A 25,770-nucleotide genomic window follows, 5' to 3' on the forward strand; every position below is an offset into this window, starting at 1 on the left:
ATTTGATACAAGAAAAAGAACAACAAAATACCAAGTAAATTACAAGCTATCGGTGTTCAGTACTCTGCACCTACTTTTCGCGAAAACGCAAAAGACTTGTGTTTCGATGCATTGATAGATAAAGAGAGTTAGTTATGTACATGCCCCTCCGAAGAGAGACCAACACCCCGCAGTACAACTCGACCCAAGACCCTAATCTAGGGGAGTAGCTGGCGGACACCCCGGGCTCCCGCGTCCGCCCATTGCCGCGCTTCCGTCCTGATGTCGCTGAAGAGTGAAGGCACCGAGGGCTGTGCATTGTCGAAGATCACAGCATTCCGATGCTTCCAAATCCACCACGCCGTGAGCATGATGAGCGACGAGGTACCTTTGCGCAGCTGGCGGGGAGTAGTACGCACCACCAGTGCCCACCACTCCACGAAGTCGCCCCCATCCGGAGGTCCCGACGTGGATCGGATCCACGAGAGAACCTCGAACCAGATCGTCCTGGAGAAAGAGCATCCAGTGAGGAGGTGCGTCATGGTCTCCATAGACTGATCACAGAGCGGGCAAGCGGGCGCATGCGGGAGGCCCCGACGCGCCAGCCTTTCCCCTGTCCAGCACCTGTCTAGACAGGCCAGCCATATGAAGAACTTGACTCTCGGAGGCGCCCAGGATTTCCAGTTTAGCTCCCAAGATGCCGAGGTGATCGCCCCCTGAAAGAGGGCCTCATAGCATGTGTGGGAGGTGTACTGTCCATCCGTCGTCCACAGCCAGGTCATCCTGTCTTCTTCCGCCGATAGCTGGAATCCTCTCAGCCTGACCCACAATTGCACATACTGCCATAGTGCGAGGGCGCTCGGCGCTCCCACTATGTCTGAGATCCAAGTGCGATCAATCAGTGCCTCGCGCACCGTACGCACCTTCCTGCGTCGCTTAGGTACCAGCGCATGCACCTCCGGCGCCATCTCTTTGATGGATCCGCCATCCACCCATCGGTCCTCCCGGAAGAGGGCGGACTCTCCATCGCCCACCACCATCGAGGTGGAAGGCTGCGAAGATGTCCAGCTCCGCCTTCGAGAAGCGCATGTCCGGCCCGCGCCACGGTCTCAGGGGGTCCGTGCGCATCCTCCAAAGCCAGCGCACCCTAAGGCTGGTGGCCGTTCGCTCAAGGTCTGGGATTCCAAGCCCTCCGAGATTAAGCGATCTGCACACCCTAGCCCAATTCACGTGGCAGTTGCCACCATTAGCCTCCGCCTTACCCAGCCATAGAAACCCTCGCAGGATTTTGTTGACCTGCTTGAGCGTCTTCTTGTTCGAGGCCCGGTACCATGGAGCTGGTGTAGCGGGATGGCCGCCGGCACCGCCCGTATCGGCGTCAAGCGCCCGGCACGCGGCATCATAGATGCGCGCCACGTCGGCAGCTTGTCGGCCCGATCCGTCCGAGGAGAGGCTGAAAAGATACCGCCGACGGCCGCCCGGTGGACAGGGGAATGCCGAGGTACTTCACCGGGAAAGGCGCTAGCCGACACTCCATGAGTTCCGCGGCGCCCGGCCGCTCGGCGTCGGTGCGAGCAATAGGGGATACAGAGCACTTCGCGAAGTTAGTGCGTAGGCCGGAGGCTTGTCCAAAGAGCTCCAAGATGCCTCGAACCGCACGCGGAGTACTGTCTCATCCGGGTGGCGAGAAGATCACCACATCGTCCGCATAGAGGGACACGAAGTCGCGAGCTCCCGTCGCGCCAACCGTCGCGAGGATACCCATCTCGGTAGCTTTAACAAGCACCTTGTTGAGAGAGTTCATAACCAGCACAAACGGCGATGGCGACGAGGGTCGCCTGTCTCGAGCCCCTCCGATGCCAAATAGGGGGCCTGGCTCGCCATTGAGCATCACCCGAGTGCGCGGTGGCGAGCAACAAGGAGACAAGCTCCCGGAAACGTGGTCCGAACCCGATCTTCGGAGAACCTCCAAAGGAAACCCCGGGATACGAGTCGAAAGCACGTGCTATATCCGGCTTCGGCATCACCCTCGGTTCCTTTCCCCTGTGCGGGAACTTGGCGGTCTGTCGAACCAACATGAAGTTGTCATGGATGCACCGTTTGCGGATGAAGGCGCATTGGTTGCGATCCACCAGCGAATCCATCCGGGGGGCCAATCTAGACGCCAGGACCTTTGCCACCAGCTTGGCGAAGATGTGGATCAGACTGATCGGCCTATAGTCAGCCAGCGCCGCTGCATCCGGGCGCTTGGGCAGCAGAACTAACAAGGCTTGGTTGAGGCCTTGAAATCCGCGCCCACACATCGTGTAGAGCTTTCTGCACCTACTCATCTCCATTTTCTGCTGAAGAATGAAGTGAGTGCTACATCCATTGTTATCAAGACTCTATATAACACAATGAACAGATAAAAGGATGATGCATTTGCACAGTCAAAAAGGCCACCCAGGTGTTATGATGATATCTTGAACTTAAAGCACACGCCATATTATCAGAAGACCATTGTTTACACAAAACCAATAAGGCTACACCCACTTGAAACTCAGACTTCTCCACTCGGGCACTAACACTGGGATAAACCACTTGTGCCATAAGAGGCACTCGTCCTCTTCTTCCCTCAGAATAACATCTAACATAAATAATTCTATGTTCTCTATTACTACTACTTAATTAGAAATTATACTACGCAGCATAAAAACATTTCATTCGCTCGAGAGATTCAGCCCCTCGATTGAATGGCAGCATATACAAGCACGGATTCTGTTAAGGTTCACAACAGCAACAGATACTTAACACAAAAAAATGTACAGATTCCCAAGTAGTCTGCATTCAGGCACCGATGCTGAACCCAAACCCTTGCTATCCCCAAATCTGTTCGTAACTGCCCGCTCTAAAGCAAATGATTCTACTAGGCGTCAACGCTCCCGGCTGTAAAATCGCGCAAAATTCGATAGCTTTGTGGATTTCAGCAGCCGCAGCTGGTCGCGACGCCTAGAGACAGAGAGGCGAAGGCGTCCGAGTTTTGGAAGGAGGAACTAAGGCAAGCCGTAGGGGAAGGGGAACCTGGCATGGTAGTAGAGCTGGGAATCCGCGTCCCACTCGAATCCGGCGCCGCTTCCCGTCCCAGGATCACCGCCACTTGCCGTCCCAGAATCTCCGCCGCTCTCGTCCATCGCCGCCGCTCACCGGATGAGCCCTCGTGGGTGCCGTGCCGCGCCGCTCCCGGCGTCCTCGCCTCGCCGGAGTGGTTTAATGGGCCAACAAAATGGTACCGACGAATAAGTGAAGTATACGTGGGCCCAAGAGACATAAGGGCTTATCTTACCAAAATATTGGTCCAATAGTTGCCAAGTTTTTAGCTTGCCAATGTTTTACTATTTTTTTAGCCAATATTAATTCACTTGTGGGTAAGAAATAGCTTAAAAAATATTTTTTTTGTTTAACATTTGTTTAGTTGCTCACCACGTGTACCACATGGTAAAAAAATGTGGGTAAGAAATTGCTTAACCACAATATTAGTTAGCCACAATTTTGATAAAACGATCTTAACCACAACCAAACGCATCCGAAATGCCTAAGCATATGAGACCTAAAACTCTGCAAAAGCCTCTACCTTTCTTCCAAGTTATAAGCAATGGACCAAAATACTAAGAGGAGGATTAGCTATAGGCCGACCTTCCCAAAGGTCTTCAGGCCTAGCGGCGTAGAAGAGAATATGACCCATGGCATACTACGAGGGATATATTGAGAAAAGCTAGCGACATAGTGGATATGTCTTCGGTATTGCAGCACATCGCCCCACGTCGCCCCCGCATGTAGCACACGGGAATGGGCACAAGTATACAACAATATGTAGAGAGAGCCCGTACATGTGTGCCTTGAGATTGCACCACTCTTTCACTCGAACATGAGCAAGGTACGTCACATGGACATGTATTCGGAAGTATGACCCATATACTTTCAAGGTCGGTGAAATTGTGCTGCTATGTATATAGAGGAGTGAAGATAAAAGGCCGAGTAGAAGGATGTATCCTCATATGTCCGGTCGTTTGGAAAGAGGATCCTCCGGATTTTCTAGTTGATTTTGAACGATTTTATCTGTGTTCCCCAATTTAATTAATATAATTCGCATGTGGCTTTCCCTATAAAAAGAACGGTTCAGACATCAAGGATGCACACAACCAAAAAGGATAAAAAAATACTATACACAATGATCCAATAGTCGCAGCTTGACACAAAACCACCACCAATAACAACACCCGGGCTATAAATAGATTCTCTAAAAGTGACGCCTCCAAGAGGGAACAGTGTGACGAAACAATCGGAAACAAAGGTGGGTGAACAAACTCAAGGCGACGTTGGTGGTGTGAGGCAACGATCATGAATGTTGATGAAGGGTGGCCGTGCGGCGAAAGCCTGGTGGCTCAAAATCTATCTGCGGGTAGAATGAAATAGCAAGGGTGTGTCGGGGCAAGCCATCATGATGATGTGGTAGCCGACACCAATTGCCTTGGAAAGCGCCCATTTGAGAAGCCCCCTCCATGCCACACTTTGAACAAGAAGGGAGGGAGAGGGGGCGACAGTCGCGGAGGCCCTGGTGGTGGTGGCTCGATGGGAACAACAACATTTGGGGGAGTAGTGACCTATATGAGAGGGAGGGAAGAGAAATGGAGTGGGCCGGGCGACGACTCTCCCCTTTATTTTTTCTATTTTTATTCCTTTTTTTAAGAAATAAGTAGTAGTGAATCCACCCATTGTTACAAAAAAAGATTATTTTTACACTAGTGGCATGTAACAATCACACACCATTTTTACAAAGAAAAAATAGTGACTTTACACTTAAAATCCACGCTACTAATACACTCAGTCTGGGTGAACAACTGGGTCTCACATACCAGTGGTTGTTCACTATCCTGACACACTACTGCTATGGTTTTAGTGCTAGCGTACTGGAAAGTGATCAATGCCACTAAAAGAGACTTCTGGTGCACCGACTCAATAGGGAGCATCACATGTCTAGAGGGCAGGATCCACGTCTGGAAGGTCAAAAACATGGAGGCTAAGCACGACGGCGTGGCTCACTGGCCGATTATCCGTGGTTGTGGTTGTTGTCGGGTTGGGCGTGGGAGAGATTTGGGGAAGGAGGTGAATATGAGCAAGTTGTTTCTATCTCAGTGTGCCAAATAGGTCTAGGGTCTAGGATAGACCAGGAACATTGCGTTCGTGCTTCAATTTTCGGGATTCAAAATTCCGGGTTCGATTTATCTTCCATCCACAAGTTCAAGATTTTTTTTGGACATTTTCCTTATTTATGGGTGTATTTTCCTTCTGTGACGGTCAATTTTTTTGGATCCAGATCTATCAAGCGGATGAGGGCCATCTGCTTTACTAGCTAATAGATCATCCGCCATATTAGCCTTCAAGTGGCAATGTTTGAAAATCACATCGGTGAAATCCTCGCAAAAGAATATGCAATCTTCCAGAAAGGTTATAGTTGAGCTGAATGTATTACCCGCCAAACGCATTGAGAATATACCCTTTTGGTCATAGTTTCAATCCCAGAAGTTAGATTGTCTTCTCATACAAAGGGGTATATTGAGTATTGCACTAGTCTCCATAGGGAGAAAGCATGATCTGACTGTGTCCTCCTTGCATGATGTCGAGATCTCGTCAGCTGAGAGACCATTTGCGGCGGATCAATAATCAAGGATACAACCGGTCTTAACATGCTATCATGAGGAAGGTAATTATTTATCCATATATCATTAGACTGACCATCACCAATTCACCTTACTAAACCCTGGACCAAAATATGTCTCCCATCAAGAATGGACCGCCAAATCTGTGATTAGGATCAACAATAGGTCTTCTAGACATCATTTTAGATAACGTGCTAGAATTTATTAATCAATCATAATGTTTACATGGACTAAATTTGAATAAGGTGCAATTGGCCACATGTGGCGCCCTAGATAAATCATGCCTAGCTAGGTTATGTGCTTCAAATTTTGAAGCCTTTCCTTCATGGACGAACCTGCAATCAATGACGTTTGCAACTCTGGATCTAATCTCTATGATAATCGATCCCATTCTTCCCAACCTTCCCTCCTTGATATCAGTCACCATTGTGGAGTAGTCAAAAGCAACATGTATCTTTGCTAGATCAAGATCTTCAGCTAGTGCAACAAATTCACGGAATGCATGAGCCTTCAATGTAGTAGAATCGGTCTTACCCATAAAAACTACCACTGAAGCACGAAGGTAATTACCGTTATGATCTCTACAAAACGCATCCACTGCTCCTTAATTTTCAGTTTTTGCAAGTGCAACATCGACATTGATATTTGTCACACCGAAGGCGGATGAATCCATTAGTATGTTCTTTAGGTCCATTGCTTTGAGCAGTTGCTGGTTTCAAAGGTTTAGCAATCACTCGAAGCTTCTCTAGGTAGGAATTAATGAAACCATGTGTTGGTAGGGGATTTGATATATCTCCTCATGGATTGCACACATCTAAACTACATATGGGCAAAACTTAGGCCGGGCCAGGCTTTGGGCCAGGCCCGAAAAAGCCCGAACCTAAACTGTCAAGCCCAAGCACGGCCTGGCCCGGCCCGACCATCGGGCCTATAAATCAAGCCCGAACCCGGCCCGGCCATCGGGGGACAGCTGAAGCCAAAGGCGATTTGCACAAAAATAACCCAAAAGTGAAAGAAAAGCACAGACTGACCCTCCGGCGAAACTATTTCACCCATCTAACCCTTTTGTGTGGCGCCCCTCACGTCGGCGCCACACATGCCAGTGTGGCGCCCCTCCTGCCGGCGCCACACACCCAGCCGATGTGGCGCCCTCGACGCTGCGCTGGCGCGCCGATCCGACGTGGCAACATGTGTGGCGCCCCTCCCATCGGCGCCACACATGCCAGCTTATATCAAATTTTCGGTCGAAAACATCCAGGGGCTCCGGACGTCTGGGACTTAGCCGTTTTGGCGAGCCTGTATGTGTGGCGCCGACGCCACGGGCGCCACACTAGCATGTGTGGCGCCGATGCCACGGGCGCCACACATCCACTTAAGTGTGGCGCCCGAGCCCGCCCCCAGCCCGACCCTCTCTTTCTCTCCTCTCTTTCTCTCCTCCAACCGCCGCCGTCGGCCGTCTCTCCGCCGCCCCCACCAAATCCTCCACGGATTGGACAGATCTGGCCGGCCAAATACATCCCCATACAATCCTCAAGGTATTCCCCTTCGTTCCCCTTCGATTCATGCAAGATTTGCTCCGGTTTAATTCGATTTAGCCGTTTTGCCTAGATTGGAAATGTTGGTTGTGTTTGAACCATAGATTTGTATGCATGTGTTTGAACCATAGATTTGAACCATAGTTTTGTTGGAACCATAGATTGTATGCATGTGTTTGAACCATAGATGTTAAATTTTGCTAGATTGTATGCATTGTATCCAAAGATGTTTGAAATGGCTATGTATGTGTATAGGAACCCTAGATATGTATGTATCCTAGATTTGTGGAGGAATCCTAGGCATCAAATTTCAGGAATGTGTATGTGAAGGAATAACTCATATGGTGTTCTATCCCTAGATATGAATGTATATGTATGTATTTGTGATGCCTTATTTGGATATATTCTCATGTATGTGTTGCTCATAATATGTTGTATTTGTGTAAACATGTAGGATGGTGTGGCTCCTGGATCAAGAGTATGACAGGAATCACCGGGCTTTTCATATGACGGAGACGGGAACGGATCTTCACCCTTTGAAGATTCGGTACCATGGCACAGCTGATATGCCGTATGACGAGAGGTACACGGAGTTCATCCAGCCCACCGGTCTTCTCCCGTTCATCACGCTTGTAAGACGGGGGGGGGGGGGGGCTGAACATGAACGTCGCGGCACTCACCTGAAAGGACACGGATGTCGCCTAGAGGGGGGTGAATAGGCGATTTAAAACTTTTACGAGATGGGCTTAACAAATGCGGAATAAAACTAGCGTTTACTTTGTCAAGCCCAAAGCCTATATACTATTGTTCACCTATGTGCACCAACAACTTATTCTAAGCAATGGTTCACCTATGTGCACCAACAACTTATGCTAAGCAATACAAGCAAGTATGTGATAGCAAGATATATATAACTTCAAGCACGATGGCTATCACAAGGTAAAGTGCATAAGTAAAGAGCTCGGGTATAGAGATAACCGAGGCACGCGGGAGACGATGATTTATCCCGAAGTTCACACTCTTGCGAGTGCTAATCTCCGGTGGAGAGGTGCGGTTGCTTAGTGCTCCCGAACGGCACAAGAGGCTCACCTTGAGGTGTGGTTGCTCGATGCACACCAACGCCACAAAGGCCTCACCCCAAGATGCGGTACTCACACCACACACCGAACGCCACGAAGGCGCCTCACCTAAATCTCCGGTGACCCTCGCCACAAAGGCCTAGGTCACGGTTCCACTAAGGGATTTCCTTCGAGGCGGAAACCGGGCCTTACACAAAGATTGGGGCACACATCCACAACTTAATTGGAGGCTCCCAACAAACCGCCACAAAGGCCTAGAATCCGTCTAGGGTTCCAAGAACCCAAGAGTAACAACCTTCTTGTTTTCACCACCACGAATCACCGTGGAGAACTCAAACCGATGCACCAAATGCAATGGCAAGAACACCACAAAGATGCTCAAATCCTTCTTTCTCAAATTCCAACAAAGCTACAAAAGCTATTGGGGGAATAAGAGAGGAAGAACAAAGAGGAGAACACAAAATCCTCCAAGATCAAGATCTAGTGGGTTCCCCTCACAAAGAGAGGGATTTGATTGGTGAAGATGTAGATCTAGATCTCCTCTCTCTTTTCCCTCAAAAATATGCAAGAATCATGGGAGGAATCAAGAACTAGGGCAAGCTTTGAAGGACAACAATGGAGGGGGAGAGAGAGAGAGAGTAAACCAACCAGCCCAAAGAGGAAGAAGGGGGTCTTATATACCCCCTCCCAACGAAATATGACCGTTTGGGACCTCCCAGGCCGGAAAATCCGCCCCCGGGCCGGATAATCCGCCCCCCGAAAATCGCCCCTGGCTCGGGCCGGATATTTGGCCGGATATTGTCCATGTTTTGGCATTCGGGCCGGATTATCCGCCCCCCCAGAAAACTGCAGAAACACCAAAACTAAAACGGGCATAACTTTAGCATCCGGACTCCGATTTTGATGATCTTGGGCTTGTTTTAAAGCTAGGAACAAGCTCTACAAGATCATGCAGGAAACCATCATAGTCCAACAAGGGAGGATAGAAACAAATGATGAAAGGTTTGACCTATCTAAAAAGACATACCGGTAAAACCTCCAATCTTGAAAATGCAACAAGTTGCCCATGCAAAAACCATTCTCAATGAACTAGAGCTTGTCATGAGAATAAGCACAAGCTCTAAAACATCACATGGATAAGATCCAAATAAAACCAAGAAAGATGATGAACCAAACTCGAAAACGCAACAAGTGATCTATGCGAAATCCGTTTTCGATGAACTAGAGCTTGTCATGAGAATAAGCACAAGCTCTAAAACATCACATGGATAAGGTCCAAATAACAACCAAGAAAGATGATGCAAGGATGCAAAGGTTTGAGCTCTCTCCGAACGATACGATCGAGTTACTCACTCGAGAGCCCTCTTGATAGTACGGCAACTAAACTATAAACCGGTCTCCAACTACACTATGAGACCGGTGAGAAAGAAACCCTATCAAGAGCAAACCTTATACTTGCGCATTCCACTTGAGCTCGATGACGACGATCTTGACCTCAACAAGATGGAACGCCTTTCTTGCTTGTGTTTGCTTGACGAAGTCTTGTGGATTGCTCCCCCATAATCCACCATGGGAGAGCTTCTTCTTCGGCGCATCTTCACATAACCATGACCACCATGTGGATTGCTCCCCCATAATCCACCATGGGATAGCTTCTTCTTCGGCGCATCTTCACATATCCATGATCACCATATGGATGGCAAGACTCAAGCAAAGGACCTATTCGAGATGGCTCATCTTGAACTTGCACTTCATTTCTTCATTCTTCATCATGTTGATCTCTTGAAGTAACTCTAGGGCTCACTTCATCTTCATCTTCAAGACATACTTGACACTTGATATCCTTCATCAATTTCTTCTTATTGGAACCTAATACAAACATGTTGATGTCTTGAAGTAACTTGAGGGCTCACTTCATCTTCATCTTCAAGACATACTTGACACTTGATATCCTTCATCAAATTCTTCTTATTGCAACCTTGAAGCCAACATATGGTTCAAGAATTGCCTATGGACAACTCCTACAAATATAACTCAATGCAAACATTAGTCCATAGGGATTGTCATTAATTACCAAAACCACACATGGGGGCTCCATGCACTTTCAATCTCCCCCATTTTGGTAATTGATGACAATCTCTTTGAGAGGGTTTATATAAGGAATTTAAGTAACAAATAAGTTGAATATATAGAGCAAACTCCCCCATAATATATGCATGTGTGAATGATCTTGACTTTCATTGCATATATTGGCATTCAAAGCCTAGTGGAGTTTCCTCTAAATATTCAACTATGCAAAGCAACAAGATGCAATGCAATAAAGGCACATGCTTAAGCACAAAGCAAAGACATAACCAAATTCCCTTAAACCCTCCAAACTTCTCCCCCATTGGCACCAATTGCCGAAATGGGTGAAAAATTTAGAAGGCCAATATAGTGAGAGTTCCTCCATAGCGTGTGCATTTCTCATAATTTGAGTGGAATCAAATGCACATATCCAATGACGAATATTCGGAAGGAATCACACTATAGATAGGATCAAAGATTGCAAAAAGATAACAAAGTCAAGAAGCTTCAACAAATGAAGCAAGCAACCAAATGAACCACAAAGAGGATACCAAAAGAAAGATAGATATTATGATAAGATCAAGAAGATTGCTCTAAATAATATGAGGAAGCTTCCCAAGGTTTGTGCACAAAACTAGACAATTTGCATTGGAGTATAAAGTGCACAAACATGGAATCATCACTCCCATAATATCATTCAAAAACAAAAGTTACCAAGTGAATCAAACTCTAATGATCACCACAAGATAGTGTTCTAAATCAAATGAGGAAGCTCCCCAAGGTACATGCATAAAATAAAATGTTGCATTTGAATACAATATGCATAACATGGAATCCTCACTCCCTCATTTAAAACACAAACATAGATCATAGATAGAAAAGTAAGCTTAACACTTGCAACAAACAAATAAGATATCAAATGGAGATGTATCATCTCTTATGTGTATAAGTTTCTCTAAATGAGCAATATCACAAAGATATTTATCCACAAAGAAACATGCACACGCAAAATGGATACTCAAGAAATATAGTATGATATCCCAAAATGAAGTCATGCAATATACCAATAAGAATTTTTGCTTAATAGCATGGCCAAAGGCTCAATTTTGTCTTATTGTACATTCATGAACTTCAACCACAAACATCTAAAATACATCACAAATATCAACAAGGGATAGAAGTTAGTTGAGATGCATTTAGAAAGGCAACAAGTATCACAAGCGAGGATACCAAAAGAAATAACTAAATTTGCACTTTCATCTATATTACACACGTGAGAGCCTTGAGGAATTGATATGCAATAAAATTGCTAGATAGGCATAGTCGGGATGGATGAATCATGAGCCTGATTTTATATACTTCCCAACATATGTGATCATCTCAATTTACTCACATTTGTAATAAAGAGGTTTCATTAAAATCTTTGAAAGAAGCATAATATTTGCAAATCAAGAGATTCATGCCAAGATGCAACCACATGGTTGGATGCTAGAAAAATATGCATGAGAAGATACTTGTTACCGAGATAGCATTGGTGTGGATGTAGTAGATATGTATTCATTGTCCATCCTAGCTTGCCTAAAGTTACCATTGAGTCACCACTTCTTCTCAAGAGTTAGACAAGCATCCAATGCATATCCATTGTACCTAACACAAAGGTAAGTACAAAATGGTCCCCAAACTAATTGGGTCCTAAGTAGTTAGACACACTACAACATATAGGACAAACTCCACAATACTATGTGCATATAGATATGAAATTGAATTTCATGCACATCTTAGCCAAATTAGGATTTGATGGAGTTTACCCTATATATTGGATCAAAGAAAATAACACATGCCATAAGATAGACATATATTAAAGATGCATGCACAATACTTTCAAGAACCAAAGAAAAGATATAATTTGGACAAGACACCAAATAAATCAAGAGACAATGGTTGTCCAAATTATATCAAAGAATCAAATCAACACAAGATTGACTCCAAAGAATTATCTCATTATAAGAAGCTAATTAAACCTAAACACAAAGGAATGAGATAACCAACTCCCAAGAGAGCAAGGTTCCAACCAATAAACCAAACCCTAAACACCTTTTTTATGATGGCACAAAGTACCAAAAAGAAAATTTATGTCTCCCAAAACCAAATTCTTGATAATGATCAAGAGATGTTAAGCATTCTAACAAATATAGGAGAGCTCCCCCAATATTAGTGCATTATCTAGGATTTTGCATATGAATACAAAATGCACAAAACTAGGGTCATCACGCTACCTATATCTACTAAAAATGCTAAGAAAGTTTGAATAGACAAATTAGATCCATAAGATGCAAGGAAGACACAAGGGAGTCAAAGCACAACAAATTCATGGCAATTAATAAGACAATTTAAACACAAGAGCCAATGTAAATATGATCAATGAATCTCTACCTCATAAAAGATTTCCAATTGTCCTAGGACAAGAGGTATTAGGAAATATTTCCCGGTGATAGTTTGTAAGTATACGTAAGATCATATTTACACTAAATAAAGCATATGGAAAAAGATAAGAGTTAACCATCATGCAAAGAGAGTTTCTTGATAGCTTCAATTAGTCATACCAACATGCAAAGCAATTAATAGCATTCATGCCAACATGCAAAGCAATTAATAGAATGACTTGAAGCACATGGTTTCCCAAAAGTGTATTGAGGGACACGTTGTGACAAACCATGCCAAGAAAAACTTTCACAAATAAGATCCACAAATATATTAGCAATGAAGCCATTTAAGCAAATTGGAACTTGTTTGAGCAAACATGCCACATAGTAGAGAGATAATTTACAATAGCAATTCTATGTGACACAACCTCAAATGTTCACATTTTCTAGGCTTGTAATATGCACAAAGCTTATTACTCCCCCATAATGTGATAAGGAATTTAACTTCACAAGAGGCAAAAAAAGATCAAACTAGAGATATTAATGGACATTAGAATTTGAATTTCTCATGAAGATGACATACCACATAGAGACTAGATAATTTTGCAATATAAATTCTAAGTGATATTCCTCATGTACACACATTGTTAGGATGGTGAAATTCCCAAAGGAATACCACTCCCCCAAAATGGGGTAGTCCATTAATTGCTCATAAGAGCCATATAAGATACAACAAGATGCAAAGAGGCTCCAACACAAACACAAATACATGGTGTGCAACCCAACATACATAGACTTGATTTCTCAAGAAAATCAAGTAGGAAGCACAACATATACAAACACATGCTAGGAACAAAACTAACACATGCAAAGGGGCGAGTAACTTTCAATAGAAATGAGTTGAGCACATGTTACCGCAAGGAGGAACATTGGATATATGATAGAAGCAAGATAACCAAAAGACTTGGCTTGATATAATATAAATGATGAAGATCCCTTAATTCTTCATGATGTAGCCATGTCTCCAATGCCCTCCAACAAGCACATATTCACTACAAGAAAAGTTGCCATGGCCGACGAAGTTGAAGTCGCGTCGTGGTTGCTGGTGTACCATGGCCGACGATTTTGGTCCCTCCGTGGTGCATGTCAAAACTTTTTTTTTCTCGTTTTTGAGGCCACCTAGCCCGACGAAAGCGGCCAAAACGTGGCGTATGGTGGCCGGGACGTGGTGCATCTCGAAATCTCGGGTTCGCCGGCCGAGTCAACGCAAATCCGCACCGCCGAGGGATGTAGGGCCCGGATGGCAGCCTCTCGGCATTGTTTTTTTTCTAGATCGCGCCATCTCGTTCAACGTTCTCCGATCGAGCCGTTTACGATGCGGGATCATGGGTCCCGCATGTCATCCTCTATGAACCAAAATTCTTTCTATTCTTGGATTTTTTGACCCCCGATTTACGGCTACTTCCTTTTTCTTTTGATCCCTTGCCGCCTTGGAAACGTTGAGACCGTCTGCTGCTAAATGGGACCCGCATGTCATCCTCTATGTGCAATCAACTTTCTTTTCTTGGAGTTTTTTTGGCACCTCAAATTTGGTCACTTGCCTTTTTCTTTCGATCCCCTGCCGCCTCTCAAACGGTGATACCGCTCGCTGCTAACTTGGGACCCGCATGTCATCCTCTATGTACTATAAAACTTTCTTTTCCTGGATTATTTTTGGCACCTCAAATTTGGTCACTTGCCTTTTTCTTTCGATCCCCTGCCGCCTCTCAAACGGTGATACCGCTGCTGCTAAATGGGACCCGCATGTCATCCTCTATGTACTATAAAACTTTTTTCTTGGATTTTTTTGGCACCTCATATTTGGTCACTTGACTTTTTCTTTTGATCCCCTGCCGCCTCTCAAACGTTGATACCGCTGCTGCTAAATGGGACCCGCATGTCATCCTCTATGTACTATAAAACTTTCTTTTCTTGGATTTTTTTTGGCACCTCATATTTGGTCACTTGACTTTTTCTTTCGATCCCCTGCCGCCTCTCAAACGGTGATACCGCTGTTTGCTAAATGGGACCCGCATGTCATCCTCTATGTACTATAAAACTTTCTTTTCTTGGATTTTTTTGGCACCTCATATTTGGTCACTTGACTTTTTCTTTCGATCACTGCTTGCCTCTCAAACGGTGATACCGCCTGTCGCTAAATGGGACCCGCATGTCATCCTCTATGTACTATAAAACTTTCTTTTCTTGGATTTTTTTGGCACCTCATATTTGGTCACTTGACTTTTTCTTTCGATCACCTGCTGCCTCTCAAACGGTGATACCGCTTGCTGCTAAATGGGACCCGCATGTCATCCTTTATGTACTATAAAACTTTCTTTTCTTGGATTTTTTTTGGCACCTCATATTTGGTCACTTGACTTTTTCTTTCGATCCCCTGCCGCCTCTCAAACGGTGATACCGCTGCGACTAAATGGGACCCGCATGTCATCCTCTATGTAAATCATGTTTCTTTTCTTGAATTATTTTTGGCTCCTGATATTTGGTCACTTGCCTTTTTCTTTCGATCTCATGCCACGTTTGAAACGTTGAGGAACCTGCTGGCTCATGGGACCCGCATGTCATCCTCTATGTACTATAAAAGTTCATTTTCTTGGGTTTTTTTCACCCTCTGATTTTTGGCAATTTCTTTTTTCTTTCGATCCCCTGCCGCCTCTCAAACGCTGATACCGCTGCTGCTAACTGGGACCCTCATGTCATCCTCTATGTACTATAAAACTTTCTTTTCTTGAATTATTTTTGGCTCCTCATATTTGGTCACTTGCCTTTTTCTTTCGATCTCATGCCAAGTTTGAAACGTTGAGGAACCTGCTGGCTCATGGGACCCGCATGTCATCCTCTATGTACTATAAAAGTTTATTTTCTTTATTTTTTTCACCCTCCGATTTTTGGCTATTTCCTTTTTCTTGTGATCTCCTGCCGCCTTGGAAACGTTGGGTAAGCTCGCTGACTCATGGGACCCGCATGTCATCCTCTATGTACAATCAACTTTCTTTTTCTTTTGATCTCAAGCCGCATTTGAAACGTTGAGACCGCTGCTGCTAAATGGGACCCGCATGTCATCCTCTATGTACAATAAAGTTTTTTCTTGGATTATCTTTGGCTCCTGATATTTTGGCACTTGCCTTTTTCTTTCGATCTCATGCCGCCTTTGAAACGTTGACTAAGCTGTTGGCTCATGGGTCCCGCATGTCATCCTCTACGACAATAAAAGTTTTCTTTCTTGGAGTTATTTTTGACCCCTAATTTCTGGCTATTTGCCTTTTTCTTTTGATCTCCTGCCCCCTCTGAAACGATGAGGACGCTGTTGGGAGGTCGGTCCCACATGTCATCCTCTATGAACAATAAAAGTTTCCTTTGATTGATTTATTTTGAATCCCTAATCAATTTCTGGATATTTCCTTTTTTCTTTTGATCCCCTGCCGCCTTGAAATCGCTGAGGATGCTTGCTTGCCTCATGGGTCCCGCATGTCATCCTCTCGAACGGTAAATGTTTCTTTTCTTGGATTTTGTTTACCAAATGATTTTTGGCTTATTTTTTCTTTCGATCTCCTGCAGCCTTTAAAACGTTGAGGACGCTGGCGGCTCACGGGTCCCACATGTCGGCCTCTATGAACAATAAACGCCGAGGATGCTCTGTTGCCTCATGGGTCCCGCATGTCATCCTCTTAGAACGAAAATGTTTCTTTTCTTGGATTTTTTACCAACAGATTTTCTGGTTTATTTTTTCTTTCCATCCCCTGCCGCCTTTAAAACGTTGACGACGCTGCTGGCTCATGGGTCCCCGATGTCAGCCTCCCCGTAGAACAAACATGTGATATCTTGATTATTTTGCAGACAATAAACAGTGTATTGCGCTCTGAGCTATTTCAAACGGATAAATTAAATCTTTATTTTTACATAAACAAACTTATATGTTGAATCTCCTTGTTTTTTTGTTTTTGCGAAGCATAGGACTTTCCTGTTTTGTTTAGAAAATTCCAAACTTTCCTGTTTTGGAGTGGGCTGAAATTGTACGAGTCAAAAGGCCAAGCACGATAGTTCGAAGGCCCAGATGTCCAGATGCAGCCCAATTGAAATCTTTCTTCTTGGAATTTTTTTCACCCCCTGATTTCTGGCTACTACATTTTTCTTTTGGTCCTGTGCCGCCTTGGAAACATTGAGACCGCTGCTGCAAAATGGGACCCGCATATCATCCTCTATGTACTATCACTACAAGAGATCTGATATACTGTGACGAAAACCCTCATGACGATGGTATGTAACGTCACAGAATATCCTAATGTGTGACGTTTTGCCTATGGCGTCATCTATTTTCAAATATCCGTGACGATCACGCAATCACCGTCATACATTAGCATATTCTGTGACGACTCTATACTTTCCATGACGAGCGTGAATGGGTCACAACCGGTGAAAATAATATTGCGTTATAATAACTAGATGGGAAATCGTAAAGGTGGGATCCACATATCGGGGAATAAATAAATAAATATCTTATTAAATTTATAGCCGAGGAAGGAATGTGCGACAAAATTTGGTGATGAACAATTTTGACTACTTAACCTACCACTGTACGCTGAGATATGTTCCCTCCTGCTAGCTTCGTGTAGGCAGACAATAACTGCTTAATCGATCAAGAAAAAGAGGGCACTTCAGCTGTACTCCATACTTGATGCGATCTATTGAGGTGTACGCACAACTGAAAAAAGCGGAGACTATCGATTGAGGAATTTTCCAACAAAAAACCCATTTTCCCTCCAATTCTCAATATTTCGGCTAACAACACCTTTGTGTTCCAACTGTCTGTCACTTGAAAAATATCCAACCCCTATTTTTCCTGAGCGGGAGTCATTATATCCACTTCCCCTCTTTCCCCCTCCTATATTCCCCATTATCCCACGAACCAGATCCATCGGAGGCGCCCTCCGATCAACCCGCCCCGGCCAGGTCGCACGGCGCTGCCCTCCCCATCTGCAGTTTGGGGATTCCGGCTTCACCCGTGTACTTCTCCTCTGCGCCCCAGCCCGCTCGAACATCGCCACCCTCCTCACCGGTGGAATGGGAGCCGCCGGCCTCACCCCCAGGACGTCCTCTGCGCCCTTCCCTGGTTTTCTCCCACGGGTTTTTCAGTCTGCATCCACGAGAACGCATATTCCTACAATCGCGAGAACGCCGCCGGCCCTCCTCAAGGTAACAACTCCTATTCCAACCGTAGAGGATAATGACCAGCAGCAAACTTTTTGCGAAGATAGCTGGCCGCGTATTCAATTCCAAAGTTATGTTTATCTTTACTATTAAATTGCAATAGGTGACCGCCTGGTGTCACAAATAGGCCAAAAAAATTCTGTCGCGGGCCTACTTGGAATTCCATAAAGGCCCACGTTCGCCCATCTGAACGAGTCTCTTTGATTTTCGTTTCTTTCCGGTGGGACATAGAGTCACGGTCAGATTAAATTGCAATAGGTGACCGCCTGGTGTCACAAACAGGCCAAAAAAATTCTGTCGCGGGCCTACTTGGAATTCCATAAAGGCCCACGTTCGCCCATCTGAACGAGTCTCTTTGATTTTCGTTTCTTTCCGGTGGGACACAGAGTCACGGTCAGACTTATATCCAACAGGTATGGATTCCGGACGGTCAGACATGCTGCTTATGGTAGCTCGTACGTATGGAAACCGATCAAGCCAGATCCTAACCGGACTGGAAGTTGTTTATATGTAGACTCGTAGCATAAGGTTGACCGATGAGATGACAGATAAAACAAACACGTATTTCCTGATGGGTACGTGTTCATTAGAGAGGCATACCACACTCGCCTAAGCACAAAAAGAATTCTTGTTCGACGTGGAAATTTTCCAATCTTGCCCAGAAACTAGCTATGTATGGATGCAGCATGTATGTATGTAGGGCTATCACCGCCATTGTTTTTTTTTTTTTTTTTTTTGCGGGGGATCACCGCCATGGTTAAGACAAAAAAAAAAAGTAAGTTGGTATGTTGACCGTGAAGCTCGAATAAAAGCCATCGATCCAGTGTGGCTATGCTTCTATATCAACGGATTACATGCTCTAGAAATTTAAACTCTCGGTCAAGTGCTTCAAGGTGGTTTTAGCATGTGCGGTTTTATTTTCAGTCTCAAAATTGTCGCCGCTGGCAGCAACGACGTCCTTCGCCGGCAGCAATGCCATCGACCTGTGGGAGCAACGCGACCCTCCTCCGGGAGCAGCGGCGCCCGCCACCGGGACCAATGCGGCCTGCCGATGGGAGCAGCGGCGCCTGCCGCTTGGAGCAGCGTGGCCCTCCGATGGGAGCAGCCATGCCTGCCGCAGTTGATGGGAGTAGAGGCGCCTGCCGCTTGGAGAAGCATGGCCCGCCGATGGGGGAAGAGGCGCCTGCCCCTGGTAGCAGCACGGCCCGCCGATGGGAGCAGCAGCGCCCGTCTATGGGAGCACAGGCGCCCGCCGATGGGAGTAACATTGGCCCCGGTTTGGCCACGGCGGAGGCGAGACGGTGAGCGTCTGGCCGGGTTGAGCTCGCCGAAAAGGAACGGGTGAAAGCACCCGCGGACTGGGGTAGAGGATTGAGGCGAGGCATGACACCGGCGGATGGGGAGTAGCGAATGGAGGCGAGGCACAACGCAGGCGGACGGGGAGGAGCGAATGGCGCCGACGGGTACCTCCTGCTGCGGTGTTTTCGTTGGTGAGAGATATTTGGTGGAGAAGAAAGTTGTTGGGACAAGGGAGAAGAAGAAAGAAAGTAGGAGGAGATCGGAACGAGATAGGAACGTGAGCGAGACCCACCACCCACCGAGACGCGTGTCGCACGCTCGACCCGGAGAAAAGACAGCGACGCATCTTCCGGGTGAAGCAACACTGTTGAAAAGAAGCTAGGTTGTGAGTGGCCTTAGCTCATCTCGAAAATGGCTATAAGTTGTTGTCTTTTTGTCTGAGTTTTCAAACTGAAGCCTATATTGGCTTTTTTTGGTTATACATCTACAATCGATATATGTGGTTGTGTATTATGTCCCGTTCTATTTCTGGTCTCTTCATATGGTGCATTTTGGTTGCTGCAGAAATTGATGGTTTGTGTTAAACTCTAAAGGGCAACCTGTTTTTATTTTATATTATTTTTCAAGTAAATATTGACCTACTGATCGGACCTCATTGCGGCGGTTGTTGTTCGCAACAAATTGTCAATCTCTTAAAAATAATTCCGCATTCCATAAAATTATAGCTTTCTCTTGGCGTGCCATTGACAAAAAGCTTAATTGTACTTTAACTTCTCTTTCTGAGACAAGAGGCATGAACTATTCAATCATTTGGGTTCCATGTATGAAACATTTATATCATTCAAATTCAGAATGGTCAATATTTAGAATAAACAGTCTTATGACAAGTAAAAGATAAAGTCAATTTTCGAGAATAAACAGTCTTATGGCAAGTAAAAGATGATGTCATATATTAGTCTAAATTTAGATGTATGTAGACATTCAAATTTAGATAAATATAAGACATCTTTAATGGGACAGAGAGTATGTCATTTTGTCCCTTAAAAAAATATTTCTCAGTATTGAAACATGATGAGCCATAAATAAAATGTATAAAATTAAAATTAACCCGTAGCAACGCATGGGCATTCAACTAGTATACGTACATAGGGAAAATGTTAGTGACATATGTAGAGATACCTTTTCCTATCAATCTGATCGAAGGATACATAGTTGAGGCAAATTAATGGACATGCTGCGCAACTCCTAGATATCTATTATCTAATTAGACTGGTCACAGAAACCTCGTTGTAGGATACAGCTAAATCTTTCATGTTTTTTGTCTGATCAAATGGGTCACCGAAATTTCTTTACAAACTGAAGTGCAACCATGCAGTTTCAAATTGGCATATTCATGTGTTTCTTCAGTAAATACCAAGTGCAGTTATGCAATCTATCACTTTACTTTATAATTTGGTTTGCATATTTCGTTCATGGTACATTGCTTCCAAACTTGTTTTATAATAATAACACATCACACTTGGGTGCTACGTATTTAGCTAGGTTGGTCTATCTTTTAAAGAATGTTGACTGAATTAGGAAACTCTATTTATGCAGTATATCAATATATGTGGATGGAGGTTCATGTGACGAATTAGTGGCTTCCTCACGTCAGTTTCAATGCCTGATTTTTTCCATACGTAAGTTCCTTCACCTGGATACCAAAACACAAGAATAGTATAATCTCACTAGTATCACTTTTCCTTCCCTCCATCGGCTGCCCCCTAGACAGATTCTTGTTCCCAGCCAAACAAAACAACTTATTTTTCTACTGTATTCCACTATGAATATTATCCAGCGGCAGTGCATAACTCATTATGCCAATATGTACAGTAACCTTGTCTAGTATATTGTTTTGCATTTCCGACTCGTGTCTTAGTATATGTTGCTTCGGACATACAGGACGTCCCGACTGTCTTCGACAACTTCAGCGCCAACGTTGTTGTCCACGGGAACACCATCAACCTGGGCTTGTGGGATACAACAGGTCTGCTTCTTATTTGTTCCTTGTTTGCAGTGCCAGCAGGTCTGTGAACTTACTGATGAATATATATAGCGAGTACCAGCAAATCTTATTCTTTTATTCCATTTCATGCACTTCACAGGACAAGAGGACTACAACAAGCTACGCCCGAGTTTATGTTTCATGTAGGTACTCGAGCTGATTGTATGAATTCTGTTACAGGATTACGTCAGTTATAGGAATTATGCAGAAGTAGAGTAAGAATCCAACTTAAGTAATTTGGTTCAGCATTTTTTCAAATCTACACGGAGACAAGCATGCTAAAACATAAACCTATGTGTTGAAACTACTACAATCTGTCCTGAAACTAAATGCTTTTAAGGTGATGCTTTGTTTACATGCTTTTCCTTATTAAAGAGATAAAGTGAGTCATGATATTGCTAAGAGGGTCAGGTAGACATATACATAAGGCCTTTGTCAAATAACTGACAGTATGCTCATGGTCAATTCTTTTCTAAATCTTACTGTTATATGTTAACATATTTTGCTACTAATGTTTCATGATATCCTTGGCTAGGTAGTACAATGATGCCCGCAACTCCGGAGTATGATAGAAATAGGTTGGCAAGGATTAAAAAGTGCATGGCTGAGGAGTCAGGGCCTCTTGCGGACTTACGGAACATAGTCAACTGCTATACAGTCAGAATTCAAATAACAGAGGCGCAAAGGTGAGGATGGTGGCAGTGGCTCCAAATATGAGCCAAATGATGATGAGGAGGTTGATGATGCAGAAGAGGAGCATGAGCCAACTCTACATATGTCAAAGGAAAAAGGTATATGTTAGTTTCTTACATAGTAGATGATGCCCTTCTTTCTAACCTGTTCATGAGCATGTGTATATCAGTGTTGAGTCACCAGACCGTTGATTTTCCGACTAATGGTTTCCTTCTTGTGTATTTTCCCAATAAAGAGTTAAGTGGAGTCATGTTGTTAATACCAGAGAGTTGATGAGTTAACTTGTTTATTACAAGTGCAGATTTGTACATGGTAGTCAAATAGTTTCAGATTTAAGTTCCACTCCTGTAAATGTATTGTTGGCATGCTTGTCTTTTAAATTGGCAATACATGTGACCTTAAGTGTACAGCTACTGGCATGGTTGCTATTTACTGTCTTATTAGTAGATGCAGATTTCAACTTGTTAAGACCATTATTTATGAGTAACTGTTGATTCACCACTGGGTTTTTTTTTTCCATTTTGTTTGAATTAGGCAAAGCAAGCTTCTACAAAGCCACAAGGAAGAAAGTGTGCCCAGTCCTACCCATTTCTGCCAACATGTAAGTATTCTACCAAGCTCATTGTAGTTTCATGCCTCACGCAACATGTCTTCCATTACTTGTGCTGAATCAAGTGTTCTGTCCTAATAGAAAAAAAGTGGTGTTCGTAATGAACATGAAAACATGGTTATCTTATGGGTAGTTAACGGACCTCATTAGTGCTAATCTAAAAATATATATTACTCACTCGATCCTGAGTTTCATTATTTATTACTGTTTTTTCGAGGAAAGAGCCACATGATCCCCCCAATTTCAGTAAGAAATGATGGCTATAGTTTAGAAAAGTTTGGAACAGGTACTAATTATATGAATTTCTACCTCTTGTAGAAAAAAGACAAACACAACAATGAGTACCCTAGCCCAATTATGTTATTTAAAGAGACCCATACCAATAGAAAGGTGGGATGCATGAGCGCACCTGCCGCCCTTGAAGCTTATGTAAGATTTCTCTCTAACTTTGGTTACTTGATATGTTGTTGTTGGCTGTATTTATTGTTGCTTCATATGTTGCCGGTTGCATCCTGCTCGCTATGATGTTGGTTGCTTGTTGTGCCGCTGGTTGTTTCTGTGCTGCTTGCTGCTTGCTATGTCCTTGGTTGTATCTGTGCTAGTGGAGCTACTTGATGACTTGTTTTTGCTTATTTGCTCCATGAAAGACAATGATATACTTTGTATGTGTTTACTACGTCTCTTACTATGCTTTTGTAAGTTTAATTGATCATATCACCTTTATCTAACTTGACGAATGATGCTTTTCTTCTACAGATATCTATGGAAACTAAAAGAAGTCAAGCACGACCAGAAGATGAGCACTCGGTATCTGGTGGACACAAGGGGCTGCACTTATAGTAGAGATGCAAAGGAAGCAACATGAAAAATTGGGAACTATGAAGAAGAGCCAAGAAAAAAAAAAGCATATTAAAGAAAGCAAGATGGACGCGCCAACGTTATTAGCTTACTTTTACACAAACATGCAACTCAAAACTAGCCAATGCAATATACTTGATGGTGCGAGGATGCCATTATTATATGATTGTGCTATTCTAGCATGAACTTAGTTTTCTCATATTAAGTTATTAAGTTATGTCAATTCAATAGTGAAATTTATTTAGTTATGTACGATGATAGTTGTGAGCTAGATATATATTGTGATTTCAATGGCAATTAAATATATGTTGTCATATGTATTTACAATTAATTTTAATTCACAATCTAATGTACACATTAAATTATTAAATTGTTACAAGCAATAATTTAAAAATAAATAAAATTTAAATGCAGAAATAGTTCCATGGAACAATGCCCACAAAAAATGGGAAAAATAAATATTGTTTCTGATTATACACGAAATAAATATTTATTTTGGGGGAAATAAAAAATAGAAAATTAGAAATTGAAAAATTATCATTTTATCTAAAATAATTAAATGATGTCACATGTGACGTCATTCACATCTATGACGTTTCCCAAGCATAAGAAGGTATCCTAGGTGCTGACATCATGTGTGATCTCATCTGTACTCCGTGACGTTTTCTCGCGCGCCGCGTCACGAGGGAGTAATCTGTGACGGAGATTCCATGACGATGCTCGTGACGCTCAAGTTACGTCACAGAGGGGTCTTCCGTGACGTATATTGCTATTGCATGACGTCTTGAGCTCGTCACAATATATCAGATCTCTTGTAGTGTATAAAACTTTCTTTTCTTGAATTATTTTTGGCTCCTGATATTTGGTCAATTGCCTTTCTCTTTCGATCCCATGCAGTCTCTCAAACGGTGATACCGCTGCTGCTAAATGGGACCCGCATGTCATCCTCTATGTACAATCAAGTTTCTTTTCTTGAATTATTTTTGGCTCCTGATATTTGGTCACTTACCTTTTTCTTTCGATCTCATGCCACGTTTGAAACGTTGAGGAACCCGTCGGCTCATGGGACCCGCATGTCATCCTCTATGTGCTATAAAAGTTTATTTTCTTGGATTTTTTTTCACCCTCCGATTTTTGGCTATTTCCTTTTTCTTTTGATCCCCTGCCGCCTTGGAAACGTTGAGTAAGTCTGTCGACTCATGGGACCCGCATGTCATCCTCTATGTACAATCAAGTTTCTTTTCTTGAATTATTTTTTGCTCTCGATATTTGGTCACTTGCCTTTCGTTTCGATCTCATGCCACGTTTGAAACGTTGAGGAACCTGTCGGCTCATGGGACCCGCATGTCATCCTCTATGTGCTATAAAAGTTTATTTTCTTGGATTTTTTTTCACCCTCTGATTTTGGCTATTTCCTTTTTCTTTTGATCCCCTGCCGCCTTGAAAACGTTGAGTAAGCTGCTGACTCAATGGACCCGCATGTCATCCTCTATGTACAATCAAGTTTCTTTTCTTGAATTACTTTTGGATCCTGATATTTGGTCACTTGCCTTTTTGTTTCGATCTCATGCCACGTTTGAAACGTTGAGGAACCCTGTCGGCTCATGGGACCCGCATGTCATCCTCTATGTGCTATAAAAGTTTATTTTCTTTGTTTTTTTCACCCTCTGATTTTTGGCTATTTCCTTTTTCTTTTGATCCCCTGCCGCCTTGGAAACGTTGGGTAAGCTGCTGACTCATGGGATCCGCATGTCATCCTCTATGTACAATCAACTTTCTTTTTCTTTTGATCTCAAGATGCATTTGAAACGTTAAGACCGTTGCTGCTAAATGGGACCCGCATGTCATCCTCTATGTACAATAAAGTTTCTTTTCTTGGATTATCTTTGGATCCTGATATTTGGTCACTTGCCTATTTCTTTCGATCTCATGCCACGTTTGAAACGTTGAGGAACGTGCTGGCTCATGGGACCCGCATGTCATCCTCTATGTACTATAAAAGTTCATTTTCTTGGGTTTTTCTCACCCTCTGATTTTTGGCTATTTCCTATTTCTTTTGATCCCCTGCGGCCTTTGAAAGTTGAGGACTCTGCTGCCTCATAGGTCCCACATGTCGCTTCGTATGAACGATAAAGCTTTCCTTTCTTGGAGTTTTTTTACCCCCTAATTTCCGGCTACTTTCTTTTTCTTTTGATCTCAAGCCGCATTTGAAACGTTGGGAC

The 25,770-nt window shown here is 43.7% G+C and overlaps 2 protein-coding genes and 2 long non-coding RNA genes across 4 annotated transcripts in view; 3 read left to right on the plus strand and 1 right to left on the minus strand.

Annotated features, from left to right (window-relative positions):
* LOC124664706 overlaps nucleotides 1-3,149 on the minus strand; it is a 9,138-nt gene extending 5,989 nt beyond the window's left edge. The window contains exon 1 of the mRNA XM_047202161.1: nucleotides 3,040-3,149. Coding sequence (XP_047058117.1) covers nucleotides 3,040-3,149 — 110 coding nt within the window. The remainder of the gene's footprint in view (nucleotides 1-3,039) is intronic.
* Nucleotides 3,150-7,665: 4,516 nt separating this feature from the next.
* The window catches only part of LOC124664707 (protein MAINTENANCE OF MERISTEMS-like), a 37,990-nt gene continuing 19,885 nt past the window's right edge, over nucleotides 7,666-25,770 (plus strand). Inside the window, exon 1 of the mRNA XM_047202162.1 lies at nucleotides 7,666-7,842. Within this exon, the coding sequence (XP_047058118.1) occupies nucleotides 7,666-7,842 (177 nt within the window). The remainder of the gene's footprint in view (nucleotides 7,843-25,770) is intronic.
* On the plus strand, nucleotides 17,875-22,168 carry LOC124668333. Its single transcript, XR_006991645.1, has 5 exons — nucleotides 17,875-18,029; nucleotides 20,940-21,022; nucleotides 21,285-21,369; nucleotides 21,488-21,530; nucleotides 21,923-22,168. It is a non-coding gene; the product is annotated as an uncharacterized LOC124668333 (long non-coding RNA).
* Nucleotides 22,613-23,660, plus strand: LOC124668334. Its single transcript, XR_006991646.1, has 3 exons — nucleotides 22,613-22,681; nucleotides 23,009-23,119; nucleotides 23,447-23,660. It is a non-coding gene; the product is annotated as an uncharacterized LOC124668334 (long non-coding RNA).

The sequence above is a fragment of the Lolium rigidum genome, chromosome 6 (genome assembly GCF_022539505.1).
Source record: "Lolium rigidum isolate FL_2022 chromosome 6, APGP_CSIRO_Lrig_0.1, whole genome shotgun sequence".
In the NCBI taxonomy this organism is placed as follows: Eukaryota; Viridiplantae; Streptophyta; class Magnoliopsida; order Poales; family Poaceae; genus Lolium; species Lolium rigidum.